Source organism: Poecilia latipinna, unplaced genomic scaffold (genome assembly GCF_001443285.1).
Source record: "Poecilia latipinna isolate Pla-1442-1.1 unplaced genomic scaffold, P_latipinna-1.0 Scaffold1042, whole genome shotgun sequence".
In the NCBI taxonomy this organism is placed as follows: domain Eukaryota; kingdom Metazoa; phylum Chordata; class Actinopteri; order Cyprinodontiformes; family Poeciliidae; genus Poecilia; species Poecilia latipinna.
Genome location: NW_015113658.1, coordinates 160,114 through 180,051, shown reverse-complemented (window position 1 = coordinate 180,051; position 19,938 = coordinate 160,114). Strand labels below are relative to the sequence as shown.

The 19,938-nt window shown below is 37.4% G+C and overlaps 1 protein-coding gene across 2 annotated transcripts in view; it reads left to right on the top strand.

Annotated features, from left to right (window-relative positions):
- rabep1 (rabaptin, RAB GTPase binding effector protein 1) overlaps positions 1-16,976 on the top strand; it is a 26,235-nt gene extending 9,259 nt beyond the window's left edge. The window contains exons 4-19 of one of the 2 annotated variants that reach the window (XM_015051361.1): positions 214-374; positions 728-847; positions 1,463-1,598; positions 1,926-2,104; positions 5,057-5,164; positions 6,838-7,299; positions 8,519-8,623; positions 8,795-8,911; positions 10,293-10,391; positions 11,473-11,613; positions 12,599-12,788; positions 12,901-12,912; positions 14,292-14,347; positions 14,582-14,680; positions 14,828-14,944; positions 15,933-16,976. In XM_015051361.1, coding sequence (XP_014906847.1) covers positions 214-374; positions 728-847; positions 1,463-1,598; positions 1,926-2,104; positions 5,057-5,164; positions 6,838-7,299; positions 8,519-8,623; positions 8,795-8,911; positions 10,293-10,391; positions 11,473-11,613; positions 12,599-12,788; positions 12,901-12,912; positions 14,292-14,347; positions 14,582-14,680; positions 14,828-14,944; positions 15,933-16,034 — 2,204 coding nt within the window. In that variant the 3' untranslated portion in view covers positions 16,035-16,976. The remainder of the gene's footprint in view (positions 1-213; positions 375-727; positions 848-1,462; positions 1,599-1,925; positions 2,105-5,056; positions 5,165-6,837; positions 7,300-8,518; positions 8,624-8,794; positions 8,912-10,292; positions 10,392-11,472; positions 11,614-12,598; positions 12,789-12,900; positions 12,913-14,291; positions 14,348-14,581; positions 14,681-14,827; positions 14,945-15,932) is intronic. The other variant, XM_015051362.1, reaches the window with a different exon arrangement.
- The last annotated feature ends 2,962 nt before the right edge of the window (positions 16,977-19,938 follow it).

Sequence of the window (19,938 nt, the reverse complement as noted above, 5' to 3'; positions counted from 1 at the left end):
ATCATGCACTTTTTCACGAAAATCGGCCCGACTATGATCGGTGACCGATCGATCGGCACACCTCTAGTTACAACGTATTTTTCTTATTATAATTCTATTTTATCATTAGTTAAGAAAATAAAGGTGAAGTCTGCAATTAAAACCTAATAACAGAACTGTTAATGTTTCTGTTTACGTCTAAACTACATGTTTCTTTTTGTTCTCTGTCTCCAGATACAGTGTGTGAATATGAGGTCCAGTTCCACCAGCGCCTGGAGCAGGAGCGAGCCCAGTGGAACCAGTACCGAGAGGCAATGGAGCGGGAGATGGGCGACTTAAGGCGGCGCCTCACGGAGGGACAGGAGGAGGAGAACCTGGAGGATGAAATGAAGAAGGTAGATAACAAGATCTCACTCTGAGAACCTTGGCTCCTAAGAACTGTGACTAGAGATTTATTTTAAAATCTAAAACAGAATACATAAATGGATAAAAAAGTTGAAAAACTCATTAAGCTCAAATTTTGAGATAAATGAGAGACTTTCTAGAAAAAAAAAACTTAGTAACTTGAGTTTTTCTTGCAAATCTTTGACTTCTGGAGCTAAAAATTTTCCATATGTTTTCTAGAAAATTTCTGAGTTTTATGGCAGAAATTTACTCCTCCTTTTTGTTTTTGTTTTTTCTATCTGCAATGGCCCCAACACTATGTATTTGTTAGTGGTTTGAGTTTGAAAATGCGTCGATGTTTCAGGCTCAGGAGGATGCAGAGAAGCTGCGCTCCGTGGTGATGCCCATGGAGCAGGAGATCGCAGCGCTGAAGGCCAAGCTGAGCAGCGCCGAGGACCGGGTGAAGGAGCTGGAGGCGTCCAAGGTCAGTCAGGAATATTTGGTTTTTAAATGATGGCAGTTTTTTTTAGTTTGTGCCTGTAAGAAATGTATTTGATTAATTTTAGAAATTATATATTATCTCAACTTCTGTGATCTGTATCATGCTGCTACAATGTTTCCTATCATTTCTTTAGATTTAGCTTACGATAGTCCTTTCTTTAAGAGAAGGACTATTCATTTCAGTTCAACTCAGTTCAATTAAAAATACTTTATTAATCCCAAGAAAAATAAAATATTGTTGGCAATCACATCATCCAAGTTTTATCAAAGAGTTGTTGTAGATGCTTATTGCTGCGGACAGTAAGAGTCTCAATTAGTGGAGAGTATGTTTGTAATTTTTAGTGATTCAACTAAGCAAACTGGAACAATACGTCTTTTTAAGAGGCTGCTGGTATCAAAGAGCCTAATATTATAGTTTTTTAACCCCAAGACCTTCAGAAAACCTTGATAATGATAGACTGAAATCACTTTAAAAGAGTTTTGGCTTCTATTCTGGAAAGCTTTCACCATTAAACACAACATTTGTTTTATTTTCCAGATTAGAAGCTGTGGTTGGTTTGATTATTTTTTTTTATATGTATGTTTTTTTTTTTGGCAGGTGAAGGAGCTGAATCACGTTCTGGAGGCTGAGAAGTCGTGTCGTACAGACCTGGAGATGTATGTGGCTGTGCTGAACACGCAGAAGTCTGTGCTGCAGGAAGATGCAGAAAAACTACGCAAAGAGCTCCATGATGGTTCGTTTCAGGGCTTCCAGTGGAAGCTTTTTGATTAAAAGAAAGCTTAGAAGTAGAAAATGTGTGTAGCAGATTCGTTAAATGGAAAATTTGAGACTGAAGAGTATGCCTGCCTACATTTTGGCTCATTCCCTTTTGTATTTTGGAGATTTTTTTTTTTAGAATTTTGTGGCTGGAAAAGTCTCTGTAGACCAGGTTATATATATGTAGCAACATAGGCAGATACATTTCTCATGAATGATGTTGTTCCTCTTTAACATGCGAAACTCTAGGAATGTGGTTGAGGTTGAAGGTGCAGCTGATGGTAATCTCCTCTGTGTCTCACAGTGTGTCACAAACTGGAGTTGGAGCGGCAGCAGCACAACCAGCTGAAGCAGACGTGGCAGCGGGCCAACGACCAGTTCCTGGAGTCCCAGCGCCTCCTCATGAGGGACATGCAGAGGATAGAGAGCGTGCTGTCCTCCGAACAGCTCCGCCAGGTGGAGGAGATGAAGAAGAAGGACCAGGTACAGCAGCGGTCACTCATCGCTTTGCTGTAGAAGTTTCAGTTTTCCCTTGAGCTCGGTTTGATGGATGGTTTACTTTTTTTTCGCAAATGTGGTTGGAAGTGGTAAATGACGACAAAATGCATGAGCTCAATAATCTCTTGGCTAAATATGCTTGAGGCTGTTAGCAGGGTTCCACGATAAACACGTTGAAACATGACGTCACACGCACAAGCTCCATGCTGAAGGTTAACAAGCTGCTCGCTGACTACCATTGGTCAGCGAGCAATGGTAGTCAGTAGTTGCCTATGTTGCCAACATAGCACGCTAAATCTTAAATGGGTAACACTTTATTTGAAGGGGGGTGAATAAGACTGTCATGACACTGTCATAAACATGACATAACACCTGTCATGAACATGAATAAGCCTTCATGAATAGTTATGACTGTTGTCATAAAGCGTCATTCGGTAAATTATGACACTTTTAATACAAAGTTGACATTATTCAAAATGTCTTTGTTATGACAACTTTACATTAACCAATAAATCATTACTGTTTAAACTTTACCTTTAATAACATAAAGTTACCTCATTTTTAAAGTGCAATCAGTAATACTTTTATAAAAAAAATTATATCAGTAATGATTTCTTGGTTAATGTCAAGTTTTCATAACAAAGACATTTTGAATAATAAAAGTAATTAATAATAAAAGTGTCATAATTTACCGAATGACGCTTTATGACAACAGTCATAAATATTCATGAAGGCTTATTCATGTTCATGACAGGTTTTTATGACAGTGTCATGTTAGTCTTATTCAACCCCCTTCAAATAAAGTGTTACCCTTAAATGTACTCATGATATATAAAAGAAAAAGGGACACAGTGCTTTGCTACTAATTGTCAGCATTATGACAACTAGATAACAAGGTCCAAGAGTATCCCATTTCACAGATGAGTGAAAACAATGACATGAAAACAATGACATGGAATGTCACTGTAGTTTGGAAAAGTCAGAAATTTGTCAAAGTATTAAGAAAGATATTTGAATTTTTAAAAAGTTTACTTTTTACACCAACTTTAAGTCAAGTTTTTTTGTATAGCACATTTCAGCAGCAAGTGCTTTCAAAGTGCTTTACATCATAAAAACATCTTTATGAAACCATCAATATACATTACATTTTAGAGAACATGGCTATCTGTTAAACACCATCCCAGCCTTCCCACTGCTTCCCAGTGCTACACACCATAAGGGATGGCTGGGACGATCTGACATGTTAACAGCTCAATATTCGGGCAGCAGAGATGATATTTAACATTAACACATGCTGGATGAAACCACCAGTTGCTGGCAAGCTCTGCTAATCCACCTCATTTACTTTTGCCACTCTTCTTTGAATCTCTATCCATGGTTCATAAAGCCTCCTTTTTTTTAACTCCTCTGGGGATTTTGGGGTCATAGTTCAGGTGTTATGTGAGTTTTTGAAATGCTAATCAGCTGCTCCCAGTTAATTGTCATCTTGTTGCCATGGTTACACATAATATAAACCATCTGGAAGTGAAAAAGTAAGAGCAGAAATCCTTCCAGCTGCACAGCATCTACTACTAGAGGGAACAGTTTTCCAAATATTTAACAATTCAAACAAACAAACAAAAAAAATGATGAAGAAATGTCTGGAAAAGAACAAATCAGAACTAACAGAGCTGCTCCAACATGATGCCACCATTTTCAGTTCCTTTTCTGCAAAAAAAATTAGCAACTTTTCCCTTTAATTAAAATCTTGGATGTTCTTTTTATTATTGAGAAGCTTAAGAAAAATGTCACATGAAATGTTTGAGTTTTTGTTTATTAAGTGCTTTCAGCCTGTGTATTTTGGCCTGCATTGCAAACTGTTTGGACATTCTGGTCGCTAATTACGTTAGAACTACCACTGCTGGAAACTGACTCAGGAAAATTCAGGGAATCTTGACATGAAAAATGTTGAGGGAACCTTGAGTTTGTGTGTTTTTCCGTAAGGAAAGCTTTACGGTCACTGTAATCCGAGTAGCGATGAATCATAAACCAGCTGCACTGTGAGTGGAGGGATGAACTGGATCCATCTAATCTACAGCTTCCGGGTCTAAAAGGATTTTCTTCTAATGCTCTGATACCACAGGGCACCTTGCGGGGTTTAATGGAGCTCATTTCCCTGCAGACATGGTGCTGCTTTTGGGAACACGCAGGAGGCCAGGACCTCCATGCTAAACACATGAGGCTGTTTTGTGTAGAAGTCAAGGTCTTTCTGTTCATTTACTTGCTGTTTTGATTCTCAGTTTGAGGTCATTTAAGGGATATTTGGTCATCTTTCAATAATATTGTATTTTTTCTAAATACAAATTTGATGTTTTTTGATAGCCGTCACTGTCTACAAAAACTCTTTGAAGAATTTGAATTGATATAAGTTACAACATTTAATTTTCCTTTGGGATCAATAAAGTATTTTTGAATTTGGATTTTTATTAGTGTTGCATTAATTTTTTTGTCAAGTTAATTATAGGGTCTGTAATTAATTAATCACAATTAATCAAAAACATTTTAGGACTTAATTGATTAATCAGATTAATTGTGATTAATCGATTACAACAATCGTCGACTAGTTTAGTAATCGATCAATCGCTAACTGGAGTGTACAGATAATAAATAAAAACACCTAGTTCCATCAACTCTTTAAAAATGAAATGCACTCTGTAAATCTTTTATCCAATGAAAAGAGGAGGATTGCGAGAACAATATATGCATTATCTAGTAACATAAAACCCCCTCAGCGTCTCTTAATGTTGTTATCTTTGATGGCAGAATTTGTCCAAGCTGATGACTAGATTATATGAGATTATACTAGTTTATCTAATAAAGTCACCACTTAGTGATATTATTGCTGGGAGGGGCAGGAAAATGGGACAAATTCTGATTAAGATCTGTCTTTTTTCCCAGGAGGAGGATGAGAAGGAGAGGCTGAGCCTGGTGAAGGACCTGCAGGAGGATGATGGAGGAGACAACACTGAGCCTCTGGAGGACTTCCTGGGGCTGAGCGTTGAGGAGGTATGTCATGTCATCCGATCTATCCCCCCGAGACGCACAGCAGCTCGTCTTGGTGTTGCTTCATGTTCTGTTCCCTGGTGGAAACGTGAGCTTCTTCACCTTCACGCTCTGACCTCACGTGTTTTGTTCCTCACGGCTTCGAACTGAAAACGTCTTTTTATCGTTCTTTGTCTCCATTACTGGTTTTATGCATCAAAAGTGGAACAAATGAGAGGAGCAAAGGAGAAAATTGGGATGTTTTTATATACACAAACACAAAAGAGAATAAACACTGTGATTTACGTTCAGATTTTAAATATATAAGACATCTGGGAAATTTTACAGGTCTTTAATACTTAGTTTTCTGTCGTCATTGTTTTAATTAGCTGAAACTTTGATTGGTTTAAAACTATAAAACTTTATTTTTAATGGTTAACCTCTGGCTCTAGGTCAGCGGTTTAATACTTTGGTTTCAAAAAGTTGTTTGAAGTCCTCAAAGTCTAGAAAACCTTTTAACCCAATCTCACTGTGATCAGTCGCAACACTTGTATCAATTTTGTTGCAACTGTGGTCACTTCTGCCTAATTTCTCAGCATAAAAGGTGACTCTGCAGCAACTGTCGAGCAACCACAGCGTTCCTCTGGTAGAATGTACACAAACCAAGAAAGAAAATTGGTCTCAGTAATGGTTCTGTAGGAACTGAAAGTCATTGTGACTCCCAGAGAGTTTGTTGCTGTGCAGTTTGAAAAAGGGCAACAGCACTGCAAAATAAGTTGAATTATGTTTCAGCAGCTGCTGCATGCAACAATGAACCTATGCTGTAAATAACTACTTCTTACTAAAGCTGCATTTGTTTCCTCAGATTTATTTGGGGCTATAATTTACAGTTCTAGGTAACTTTTAAATTTACACTGTATCACAGTGGGAAATGCTACTTAAGTCTGATTTAAAATGTTTATGGAGTGTTAAAAGGGACAAAATTAAATAAATAAATTTCATGTCTAAATAAATTAATTTAAATACAAAATTATTTTATGGTTAATCTGCTGACAGAAATTATGCAAAACTCATTTTTGCATTATTCGTCCATTTGAGTTTCTACGGTGGCTAAAAACATCCCAAATGCTAAACACTGTTTTTTGGCCATAAGTTTATTTTTTTGTGGTCTTTGGAAGATGAGCCATTTCAAAAACCTCCAGATTATTAAGTCATAATTGAGAGCACTGTGTGTTATCCATCAATCCAAGCTGAGCTCCAGCACATTTGGTCAGCGGGTTTTACCGCTGTATCCACTGTACAATGGCTGATCTACAGCGGATACAGTGTACATGTTGTTGACTTACCATCCAGAAACCACTTGCTGCATTGTTGTTGGTTGTGCAGAAGGCGACATGTCTGCTTTTCAAAGATTGTAGACGGATTGTAGACGGTTGTATAATTGCGCATCTGTTTGCAGCCATTTCCACCTGCGAGTGTAAACGTTGACTTGGGGGGCATTGCTAGCAGCAGTTTAGTTGGATTTAAAGTGCTCATTCTTGGTGTCACATTGTTCCTATTTAACTTCAGTAGCACTTAAAAAGGTTTCCTGAAAAAATATTTTCTCTAGCTTTGCTTTAAAATCTCGGTTGTTTTTTTTTATTGGAACCACAAATTTTCTTTCCTCTAAACTCTTATTTCTTTGTTTTTTCTGTTAGCCTCCGACCAACCACAGCGCTCATGGATCCATACACTCCTTAGACACCGACATTGTTGCCGGCAGCCCTTTGGACCCCTACAAGGACAACCTGCGCAGAGTCCAGTCAACTGACAGCCTCGGGTCCTCTCTGTCTTCGCAGCAGGGACTCGGCGGACACAACCACAAGGCCAAGTCGGCTAGCAACCTGGACGAATCGGACTTTGGGCCCCTGGTGGGGGCCGACTGCGGCGTGACAGACAGTAGTTTTGGTGAGACCTCGTCCATCAGCTCTATCAAGCTGACGGCCGGTCACTTCCTGCTGACTAAGGACCAGGAGAAAGCGATAAAAGCCATGACCCCAGAACAGGAGGAGACGGCATCGCTGCTGTCCAGCATCTCCCACGCTCCGGACACTGCCTACTTACCGCCGTCCGGCTACCGGCTCGTCAGCGACACCGAGTGGAACCTGCTGCAGCAAGAGGTGCACAGATTGGTTTTCTGTGCTTTAAGCTCCCTGTTTACTTTCTACCAATACAGTGAACCCCCACCTATTTACTACTCCGTATCCATTCCAGTTTGGAACATAATCCCAAATTATATGGGATGATAACTAAACCTTTGATACTCAACAAAAGTAGTTTTGTTGAGTTTTATGTATTTTTCCCAATATGAACTTCAAAAGAGATAAATATTCAGTTTTTTTGTTTTCTCAGAAAAAATATTAGGAGTGATTAAAAAATAGACTAATAGCTCTTGAGACTTTTTGGTGTCATAATGTTCCAAATTATTGCTGGAAATTCATCTATTTGCCTTTTTTTGTTAGTTTTTTTGTAAAGCATGTCGAAAATATCTAAAAAAAAATGCATCTTGGGAAGCTGAAATACCTCTTGATGCTACTTGTGTTTGCAAGGAAGCCATTTTCCTTTGTGGTGATTGGCTGTTCCCCCAAGAGCAGAAATAAGGAAGATGTTGGACTTTAGTTTCGCTTTCCACTCAGTGCATTAATGCATATTAAGTATGGTGAGCAAACAGTGGAACTGACCAACCAGAGTCAACACAGGTTTTGTGTTGCTCCCTTAGAGATTTTGCTATTTTTGTGTTTACATATGACAGTAAATGTGACTTTACGTACAATAACTTGACATTGACTTAGGCTGAGGCAGAAGTGCTGTAGAAGTAGGAAATACTGCCAACTGCAGTTGGGAGTCTACAGTCATTAAACCCAATAATTTTTGGCAATTTTTGCAAAAGATTTGCATTAAGCTCACAATTACGTATTTGTGAAAAAATGCGGCAATCTACTGATTTTCTTTTGTGAATTTCCATGTGGAATTGCTGAATACAGGAGGGACTGTTTGGCGTTTGAACTATATAGTTAGTTATAAACTTCTTAAAAAGAGGTCTCCAATTTTTGTGATTTCTGACAACGGCTACCTCCAGGTGTCCACTATTTTACGTTTCATTTCAGTGACATCAACTTCATCTGGATGTAATCAGTGATTTCATGTAGTTTATTTAGTCCAAAAGAAGCTATAAAGTTACTAAATATTTATGCTGAAGGGGAGGGTCACATTGTAAAAGAAAAGATGCTTTTGTTAAATAAAACATGAGAAGGCTCAGAATGTAGCCTTGAGGAACTCCAGATGTACTGAGTGCTGATGTGGACTGATGATCATTCATGAACGTTTTTGTTGAACCAGGTAAAAAACGCTGGCAGGAAGCTCGGCCGACGCTGCGACATGTGCTCCAACTATGAGAAGCAGCTGCAGGCCATTCAAGGACAGGAGGCCGAAACACGAGATCAGGTACTCTTCTCTGCTTTCACAAAGAAAATCCAGATTTCTTTCTTTTTATGAAACCATCATATTTTGTGACCTAATTTATTGTTTATTTTGAAGAAGCATTGGTGTAATTCAACTGTGATGCTTCGTGTTGGAGAAGTCTCCATAGTTTGACTATTTTTCTTTTTCATGCAGGTGAAGAAGCTGCAGGCCATGCTGCGTCAGGCTAACGATCAGCTGGAGAGGACGATGACGGAGAAACAAAGTCTAGAAGAATCGGTAAAAGTAGGAAATGAGGAAACTGATGCTAAGGTATGTGTCCTATAAATCTAATGAAACGATTAATCTAATGAAATGATTAATTGTAATGAATAATAATCTCACCTATGTAGAATTCAACTGAAAACAAATCTGTTGAATGTGAAAGATGAAAAAAATGCTATTAATTAGTCCAACAGACCTTGTAGGAATTGTCCTTAAATTTCTACGATGAAATCATTTAGTTAAAGCCTGAGTTGGCAAATAAGCAAAAAAGGACAAAAAGTTATTAGTAATGAGAATGTGACAAAACACTTCACAGCATTATCTCTGAAGAAAATACAAGACATCTTGAATAACTTTTCTCACATCAGATAGCTGTAGGTGTCACAGTGGGAAGAAAGCAGCTTTAAAACAAGATGAGAGCAGCAGCTGATATTATCTGCATTTCTTGCTAATAACCCCTGAGAACCACCAACATGCCGACCGATTTTGTGATGAAGGATTTTACAGATTCTGCTTTGTTTCGAGTTAATCTCCAACACCAAAAACATTCTGTTGCTGCTCTCTGATGTGGAAAAGGAAATCAGAGAGATAAGAATCTGCAGACGTATCTGCATTGCAACATTGTACTGCAAAAAATAATCAAACCAAATACTTTAGAATAGCATGTGTGTTTTGTCAGTTTGTAAGTGAGAAGTTACTTTTAGATGGGTGGTGGAGCTGTGGCCAGCCACAAACCTCTAGGTCATATTCTGCAGGTTTCTGCTCTGCAAAGATCACAATCTGATGACTGCAGTTTATGAAGAAGCATTAATTTCAAAGGAATTTCTGTTCATTTTTACATCAGTTGTGTTCAGGGTTATAGCTGATGATAGGCGTGTTCATTTTCATAATGGATAAATATGTAACAATGCAAACATGACATCTGAAAGTTGTCAAAGAGTTGTGCCTCGGTGCATATCCAAGACAAAAGTACTGACGGCAAAGATTTATGTGGTGGTTTGTCTGGAGAGCAGCAGGAAGTGAGGTGAAATCCTGCCTGAAGGCACTAATTTGGAGACTGAGTGATCTGGCACCCTACCCAGGTACTTAAAAGTTCTTTTTGCCAACTCATTCAGCCTGTTTTTCAGTACAGGTGAACTACACCTGTGCTGAAGAGTGCCTGCTAAGAGTTGTCCTATTGACAGATTTCTCCAGGAAAACAGTTTGCGTTCATTTTACAACAATAATCCACCAACACTGTGACCCACATTGTCCATTATCTTGTAGCTATGGTACTAGCTTCTTGTTCTGAAGTGAGATGTAACTACAGAGCCTTTTTTTATTGCCAAAAACATGCCAGCTATTCTTTATTTATGTTTCATAACGTCTCTATTTATAGGTTTTATGAGTGTAATTTAGCAGTCTCTCGTGTTTTGATTTCTCTTCACAGGTCTCTGCCCTCATGCAGAGAGTCCAGGAATCAGAAGCGCTGCTCAGCACACTACAGCAGGCCTTCAGTGAGGCTAAGAGGAGCACACAGGAGCAGATGGTGAGCAGCATGTTCAGCTGTTAACGCCACACCGCCTGTCCCCGCCTGATGGCTTTATTGTCAGCATATAAAAGATGACAGCCGGCCTGAAAAGCTTCATCAGTTTGTCTTTGTTGATCATTTGCAGCCAAGCTAAGCGGCAGCTTGTGGCTCCTGTCTGCTGGTTTTATTACTCCACTTAATCACTGCTTTTCACAACCAACTGATAACAAGACGAGGTTAATGGGTTTAGGATGCGCTACACGCCTTTATACCTATTACTGATTGGACTTTATTATTAAGAATTTACTTTTCTTTTTTTCAAAAAGTTTTCAAACAATAAGAGGAGGGCCTATTGGAGAATAAAATGGAAAATTATATTTATTAATACTATATAAACTGGGAGTGACAAAAAAAAGAAAAACACTTTCCACAACAACAAAAAACTCAAACAGAAGATACTTGATTGATATGAGTCACAGAAACATTTAGTTTTCTTTTGTGACATTAAAAGTATTTTATGAATTGTAGTATCTTCAAAGAGTCGCTGTGAATGATGAAGCTATGGGCAGGCAGGATCTCCACTAGCAGTCAGTCTTGCAACAAATTGAAGCTTCTGACTGAAGACTGTTGTTGTATGGCAGTCTCATTGGTGTCATAACATGCTAACAGCTCAATTAGACAATAACAGTTCTATCTGTTTTTAACTGTAAATAGAGAGATGTTGGAGTAGAGGATGTGATCCTTACCCACTATGATCATCGGAAGATGGTTTGAACTTCCTCCTCCTTTCTCTGGCTTTTAAACTCTTCTGGGATTGGTGAGCTTTAGAGAGACTATTCAGCTGCTCCAGGTTGTAAAAAAACAAAAAAAAAACAACAACCCAACTTTGTTGCCACGGTTACAGAAATAAAATTAAGTAAGAGCAAAAATCATTCCTGCTCAATAGTTGGAAAATCTGTTGCTGTTCATGATGCTTAAGCCGAAAGATGAGTTTAAATCACACCATAAATGAAAAGCAACACCCTGGAGGAAATGATGATCTAAGCAGATGTGAAGAATATTTTTTTATCTTTTCTTTTTTTTTTTTTTTTTTTTTTAGGGGGTTTTGTTGAAGTCGAGGGAGCAGGTGGCAGATGAGCTAAGCCGACTACAGAGAGACAACGAAAGCCTGCAGGGGAAACACCGACTGCACCTAGAGCTGCAGCAGCAAGAAGACTTCCAGATGCCCAACACTGTGCAGGTACGCCTTCAGTGCACCTCACAGACTAAATCTAATTTAGTTAATTTACTTCAAAAATAATTATCTAATTGGACTGCAACTAACAATTGTTTGAGTAATTGATTATTCTGACAATTAATGGATTAATCGGATAGTATAATTTGCACATTCTGCAGATTTTTCATTTAACAGTTTAAGCTATTAGAATATTAGAAGTACATTAAAAGATGCAAATAAACAAATTCACTTTTAAATAGGAAAATAAACATTTTATTGCCTAAAATGAAACGACTGCAATCCTTTAGTGAACACTTGATCATTTGTAGCAACGGATGGATCTGCAGCTAAAAAATACTTTTAACATCAAACCTTTCTGCTTGACTTATCAATACAGTGTGGGGTTGATCTGATGATTATTTTTTATAAACTGATTAATAATTGGATAGCAAAAGGTGATTAATAGACTTTTTTTTTTTTTTTTTTTTTTTTTACAGAATTTGAACCAGATGAAGCTAAAACTATTCCACTTGAGTAGTTTTGGGAAGGATATATTTACAGACAAAGAAGGCTTTTTTTTAAATCTTATATGCAAAATTTATAGTTTTTGGTTGCTAATATGTTGGGGGGGAGGGTTTTAGCAAATGGCTTTTTTGAGTCTGAACTCTCAATACAGTTAACGATTAATTGATTACTAAATTAGTTGACAATTATTTCATCAATTGATTAATCACGAATAATCCAATTAATTGTTTCAGCTGTTTCTCCTGCAATATAAAAGAAGAACAGAGGTGGAAAGGCGTAAATGTTCCAGTCAGATTTTCTGCTCATGTCCTGGAAATCTCTCAGATAAATGATTTAACAAATACAAATATAGGAAATATAAAAAGATACAACAACTGCATTGTTAAAATATGTGAAAAATAAATGTGAAGCAACTAGTTCAACCCAAACTTCTCATCTTGAGATGAGAAGAAGTTAAATAGTTCTCAACTGGATTGTTCTGCAGGATCTGCAGGGCCTGGTGCTGCAGTTGCGGGACGACGTTGTGGCGCTGCGGACGGCAGCTGATCACGTGGAGGAGAAGCTAAAAGCTGAGATCCTGTTCTTGAAAGAGCAGATCCAGGCGGAGCAGTGTCTGAAGGAGAACCTGGAAGACACCCTGCAACTGGAGATCGAGGGCTGCAAGGAGGAGATAGGTGAGAATCTGTAGCATAAACGTCAGGCATCCTGCTGTTGCTGGGCATTTATTTTAAAAAACTCTCCTCTGTTTCTGCTTTTGTTTTACCTCCACTGATCATTGTATTACAGACATCTTGGAAGGTATGAAAAGGCTAAACTTAACAGCTTGTGTGTGTTAGCAGCACACAGTTTCTTGCAAAATTATTCACAGCCTTTGTACTTTTTCACATTTTGTGTATTTTATATGAAAGTTTAGAATAAAGCTGACATAATAGACTCAATTTACTGCAGTTGACCTCTATAATTAGGGATTACTTCAAGTGAAGTCAGGTTGAATACAAATGCATACAATACTTTTTGATTTTTAAATATTTAAGCAATAAATTATTTAATTTCATGATACATTCATGCACTCTTGTCTGGGTTTCTCACATGAAGTTTGCAGTTTCAATGTGACGACAGACCGTGGGAAAGTTCAATGGGTGTGAAAACTTTTTGCAAGGCACTGTAATTATCAGATTGAGCATAGCAGGCTTCAAAGGGATGGGCCTTTTGTGTCCTCTGCTGTGAGAAAATTCACCTCACTGTGTGTTTGACATTTGTACCGGTTTGTTTTACGGTACAGTGCAGATGTCTTAAACCCTCCCCTCATTTCTTGGTATTTTCATATTAAGACAGAATTACTAAAACAAATTTGATCAGGAGTTCTGCAGGCTTTCTGGAAAATTTTCTGTTTTTTTCTGCTCTTTTTCTTTAGTTTTATGATAATAATTAATTAAATAAGCGAGGGATGATTTAAGACTTTTGCACAGAACTGTAGCTTTAGATGTGATTTTATATTCAATGTTGAGAAGCAAATGTGCATGTCCAAAAGTGGGATTTAATAGTATTTCAGTGTATGATATGTTTTTACATTGATCAACAACAAAGATCCTTAAATTCAGGAAAATGACTTCATCTGTTTTTTCATGTTTTTTCTTATGGTTTATACTATTAGATTTCATTAATTATTTTAAAATAAATACATGAATGTATTTATATCTATGCAAGTATGGATGGATGGATGGATGGATTGATGGATTGATGGATTGATTGATTGATTGATTGAATTCCCAGCTTAGCAGTGTAAATGATCCAAAACATAACAAATAATTAAAAACTAATTAAAAACTAAATAAATAATTTTTCCTCTGTGAAAATATTTTTCTGGAAAAATCTGATGTCTGAACTTTTTTGCTAAAATAAATAAGTGAGTTTATATGTTTTTAAAGTAATTGCCTGTTTTCTGAGGGTCCATCAACTTTAAACCCCAGATTGTGTTGATGTTGTTTTTCCAGCCCATCCGGTTCTGGAGGTCCGGTCGGTCTGGTAGTGTTTAGCAGCTCGTTGTGTTTGGTCTGTTGGTGTGTTTCTAACAAGCAGAGCTCAAACTGCAGCCGCTTGGTTAAATAATTCATGAATCAGAACTCCTTTGAGGATGAGCGTCTCTGTCTCTAATGATGCCTCTGTTTTCTCTGCAGCGTCATTCTCCAGCCTGAAGATGGAGCTAGAGAGGGTTAAAGCAGAGAAGGACAAGGTGAGGTTCCCTCAGCCTCTCTGTGTTAATGTGTTCATGTGTACATCCATCTATCCATCTGTACATATCCATCCATCCATCCATCCATCCATCCACCCACCCACCCACCCACCCACCTATCCTCTATCCTTCCATCCAAGTTTGTAATATTGATGTTCTAAATCTGCAGTAAGGCTGTGATTGGGCCAGCTGTGTCCTCCTGACCCTCTGATGTCATCGTGTTTGTTTTTGCAGCTGCAGAGCTGTTTAGCTGAGAAGACGGAGACGCTGGACAGCCTCCAGGCCGTGAAGATGAGCCTGGAGCAGCAGTTCAGAGAAGTCGCCACTGCAAAGGTTTGTGCTGCTGTTATATCCAACTCATGACATGTTGGGGAAAAAAATCTGTAAGTAATTGAATAAACTGAATATTCTCAATGAAACTGGTGAAATGTGAAATCTTTTGTGTCTTTTTTCCATTTATTCTGTGTGTGCCTACCATAGAGTGCGTTAGAAAGTCAAGTTCTGGACGAGAGAGACAAAGCCCAGCGGCTGCAGACTGAGCTGGACGTTAGTGAGCAGGTCCAGAAGGACTTTGTCAAGCTTTCTCAGACGCTTCAGGTAACCAGAGGCTGTTTAGTTCTTGCTTTGGTCCTGACATATGCAACAGTTTGCCTGTTAGTGAATTTTCAGATCTCTACTCACCTCCCCCACTTCTACACTGAACTCCTCAAGTGGCAGCTTCGGCTTCACCTGATGCAAATTCACCTTTCGCTTTCAAATTATGAATCCATGTATCCAACAAATAATCACCAGATCAGCCCTAAACTGTACCGATGTTGAGTCAAATTGAAAGGGTTGAACTTTTCACATGTTTGAAGTATTTTTTTAGTTGCAGATTCATCCTCTGCAACAAATAAGCTAGGATGAAGGAATGTTATTACATTAATATTTATTTTCTTAATTAAGAAAATAATTGTGTTATTTCTTTATTTCCATCTTTCAACATATTTCTAATATATAAAAAAGGTGCAAATGAAAATTATGCCTTTTTTTTATCCAATTAAAAGGTCTGTTGCAATAAGCAATAAATTAATTAATCACATGATAAATTATAATGAGCACCATAATTTCCATTTGCATGTTTTTCTATTTCTACCAAAAACTGGATGAATAAAATTTTCAGTCTGGTGCTTTGGTCATTTTTGAAAACCTCATAATTAATTTTATATGTTGTTCCTGTTGTTTTATTTATTTGGGGTATTTAGAATGTCTTCCAGTTCCAGTGTTAAATGTTCATTGGAATTTAAAGTTTACTGATCTTTGAGAATGTGTTCTTGCATTATTATATGTTACTTGAAAATAGTCTCAAAACAGCCATTTTATCATTTATTGAAGTAACTTCTGGGACAATTTATCATCCAGCAAAATTTAATATTGTGACAGGCCTAGTGACCGATTAATAAGATGTGAGAAAATGTGGACAATGTGTGAATACTTTTGCACAACCCGGCAGGGGGAATCTCACACCGTTTTCTAGAAGCGCCTAGGAACCGTGATCCAGATAGAAATAATGAAATCAGAATCGGCGTTTGTTTTCTATCCGCAGGTCCAGCTGGAACGAATACGACAGGCTGAGTCCCTGGATCGGATCAAAGTAATCCTGAATGACACCAACCTGACCGACATCAACCAGCTTCCAGAGACATGATGGCCTCAGACCGGAGACTGGTTTCAGTTTGGTTTCCCTCTCCGCCCCTCCCACCGACCCGCTAACGTTATTATCCGACCCATAACCACACTGGAAGAGTTTGGAATGACAGGAAATCCTGGCTGGCTGTGTACATTTCAAGCCTCTGATGGAATAATGAAGAACACTACTAAAACATGTAAATAACTTGATGTGTGACTGTGGATTGAGAGGCTGGAAGCCCCTCTCTGTGTGATGGGAGGGGTCTGCCTGTGTCATGTTTCTACTGTAGATACGACTGTCTGTATTAGCTCAACCAAAAACAAAGGTTTGTTGTCCTCTAATGCACTTTTCATCTCTCCGTCTCCCTCTGTGCTCAAGGCGTTTGATAATCGCTTCTTTAATCCACTCGCTTGTCATTCTTTTGTCTTTTTCTCTGCCCCCTGAAATAATGAAGGATGAAATACTTGCACAAACTTTAACTGGGATAAAAGGATCATAATGCAACCAATACTTTCTATTTCTTTAAGTATTTCCTGTTTTTGGTGCTCATATTGTCCAACAAAAATGTTTCATCATTAAGAGCTTGTGTGGAACATTTTCACATCTCAATTTGTGTGCTTTAGTTTTTCCCTGACAGTCAGAAAACACTATTTAACTCCAGGAACACTTAGAGAAGGAAAAAAAAAGACAATGAGACATCGTAATAGGATGGAATGGATTTTAATTTGCTTCTGTTATGGTTTCCTTTTTTCAGGTATTTCTTGACCTGATGATCTTAACGTCTTTTTGAAGATCTTAAATGTTAGTGGGCAGAAGAAGTGGATTCTTAATGAGCTGTTTTCTCTCCCTCCCTCCTCTGGCTGCTTGTCTTCACTAAACTGTCATGAAATGGTTCGTCTGTCACTACAAGAACTTCTGTTGTCTGTGAACTGATTTGAATTAAATGACCTCAAAAGTTTCGTAGTTCATTCCTATGTGGAATAATGAGTTTCTATACATTTAGAAAAAAACAGAAAAATACAAATTTAACGTTCCTTAACATCAACCATCTTATTTATGATAATAGAGGTGAGAACTTTCAACGTGTACTTCGCCAATTACCAAAGTAGGCCTCATTGATTTAATAACCTGTCTTCATAGGAGGTTCAACCATTTGGATTGATGGTATGTTGAGTGTATGTGTCACTTTATGAAATAATTGGTAAATGGGCTTTTTTTTCTTTTATAAGTTTGGTATTTAGTTGTTTTTTACACTTTGAAAAGAAGGAAGAAAAACGGGTATTATGTAGATCTTATTCGTTTATAATTCCTTTGTTATGAAGAGCCCAATGTCATTTATTGGCCTGTAGAAATCTTAATTCTCCCATTTTCTTGGCTGATTCAGTAGTGTGGATACAGATTAGATGCTCTGAGGGGAGGAGCATGACTGTGAAGTTGGCCTCTGATTCTTTGTTGAGGAAAGAGATATTACAGTTTAGTCATTTAGCCCAAGAGAATCTGTGATGCACAGATCCCCTTTAATATGTAATTTAAACTTCCAGTTGACACCAAAAGCTGTTGAAAGTAGGGCCCAGGGCCATTTGTGGCCCCTGAATTGACTTTGTGCTTCCCACAGAAATAGGATAAACCTATGACATTTCCATTAAAATGTACTTAGAAAAATGTTAGATGAAACTCAAAGTGATAATCTTTTTCAAAGCCCTGTGGTTTCATAATATTTTCATGGTAAATAGAATAATATGTTGATGCAGTAAAATCTGCTTTTAATTGCTGCATTCAAGCTTTGATAAACACATCAATTGTTTTAAAGTGAAGACTAACAGATTCTATTGTTATTGATGAGAACATACATATTTTTGTTTTCTTCAATAGAGGCTCCAATAATAACCAAACTATGCTATTTATTTTCTAGCTTTAGTAAATATTAACATGATAGCCCAAAGGTTCTAAAAGTATTTTACATTTTGTTTTTAGCAGAATAAAGATTGAACAAGCTGTGTCTATGTGACAAATATTCGGATGTATTTTGGTCTGAACGTGATCTTAAAGTTGGGGTCACAAATATACAGTGAGCCATAAGTTTCCATAGATAGAAAAAGATAAACATTTTATATTGGACAACCGTTTTTATTTTTGTGGGACTGCCTGTAATCGCTGCACGTCTTGGACCACTTCGTGATTGATCCGCAACATTTCTAGTTTTCTGAAACTTGCAAATAAATTATGCCAGTGTCATGTGTGATGCTCGTTCCATGTTTTCTGTTAAAGTTTCATGAAATCTTGTGACTGCTTCCCGATCCAGCCATCAGTATAATTTCAAATCTTTGCTTTTTTTTGTCAATCGCATCTTCTTGGGTATCTGAAATATATAAAAAAAATACATTTTACATTCTCCTATGTATGGAAACTTATGGCTCACCCTGTACAGTCTGTGCTCTTGCAGTCCTCTCCATAATTAACAATGAGAATACAAGTATGTTATAAGCGCGTAGTGAGATTTAAACAAAAACAGGAATTGAAAATAAAGAAGTTAGTGTTGTCATTGTACCACTTTTTAGCCCAGTAAAAATGCCTGTAGACTCAGCCAAGAGTTGGCGTTAAAAATCTTTTACATTATTTATTTTGCATGTCAGATGCTAAAAAGAAAAGGAAAACCTTTAACCTAAGCGTTGCTTTGAAAGTGTTGACAAACTGCCTGCTCGGAAACTAGCAGTCGGAAGCTAACTTCATCGTCGTGGCCGAGGAACTACTCCTATATACAAAACTATTATTTTATTATTTTAACTATTTATTAGTATGTTTTCTAAAGCATGAGCAACTAAGCAGTTGCTCAGGGTCCCAGGCCCACTAGGGGCCCCCCTAAGTGGAACTGATTTTTTTTTTCTTTTCTTTTTTTTTGTGATGATTTCTTTGTTGTCACCCCCCTCCCACTCCCCACCCTCCACACACACACAATTTCCAGATAAAGTTGTTAATTTGTTTTACAACAATATAAATTTGATCATGTAGAAATCATTTTTTATATGGGCAAAAAGAAAACATTATCTTGGGTGCCCCCTTGTGGCCGCGATTGGTCATGCTTCACCGGTAATGTGCGCTGCGGTGCATAAAGTAACTGATTCTTGAGAATAGGGACAAAACAGGTCCTATGGATAAAGCACCAAATTTGAATAAAATATACACAAAATATATTTTTTTCAAATATATAACTAAACTAACATGGGTCATGTGAGCACAACAATGTATATTTTTCTTGTCTTTGCTGAATAAGGTTGAGAAATAATAAAAAAAAATATGGGAAAATTAAAACCCATTTTGTCCCTATTTTCAAGAATCACTGGTAAGCAAAACAATGCTTCAAAAATGTTGCAGTGACACAGAAAAGCAAGAGGAAGACTATAAAAAGGACAAGATAAAGGTTTGTTTTCATGTGTCTTGGTAATACAGTGTTTATCAAAAAGATTAGTGGAGCTGCTAATAGAAAATTAGCTTGCTAGCAATCTTGAACGCTTCAGTTTCAAAGTCAAACATTTATGTTACCGTCTTTTTATTTACGTGAAACTGAGTTTTAACTTTAAATACGTTCATTCTCGTGGTTGGCCCTTTATATTTCGGAGGATATTTTTGGCTGTTTCATAACAGTAATTAAAATTTCACAGTATTTGACATTGTGAATTCGTTGTTATTACATGTTCGAAATGTTGCAAACAAGTATCTTGTAACATAAAGAACAAAATAAATTTAACTGAAAAAAAGTTGGATTTCAACATAGCGACACCCATAGACATACCTCTTGTTTTAAACTTTCCTTTCCTTGAACAAACATGCAACATTGATTTTAGACGCACCTGTTACATGTGTATCTTGTGAAATAAACATGTTTCCACCAGAGCTTACTACTGTGAGCCGCCATGTTGAAATG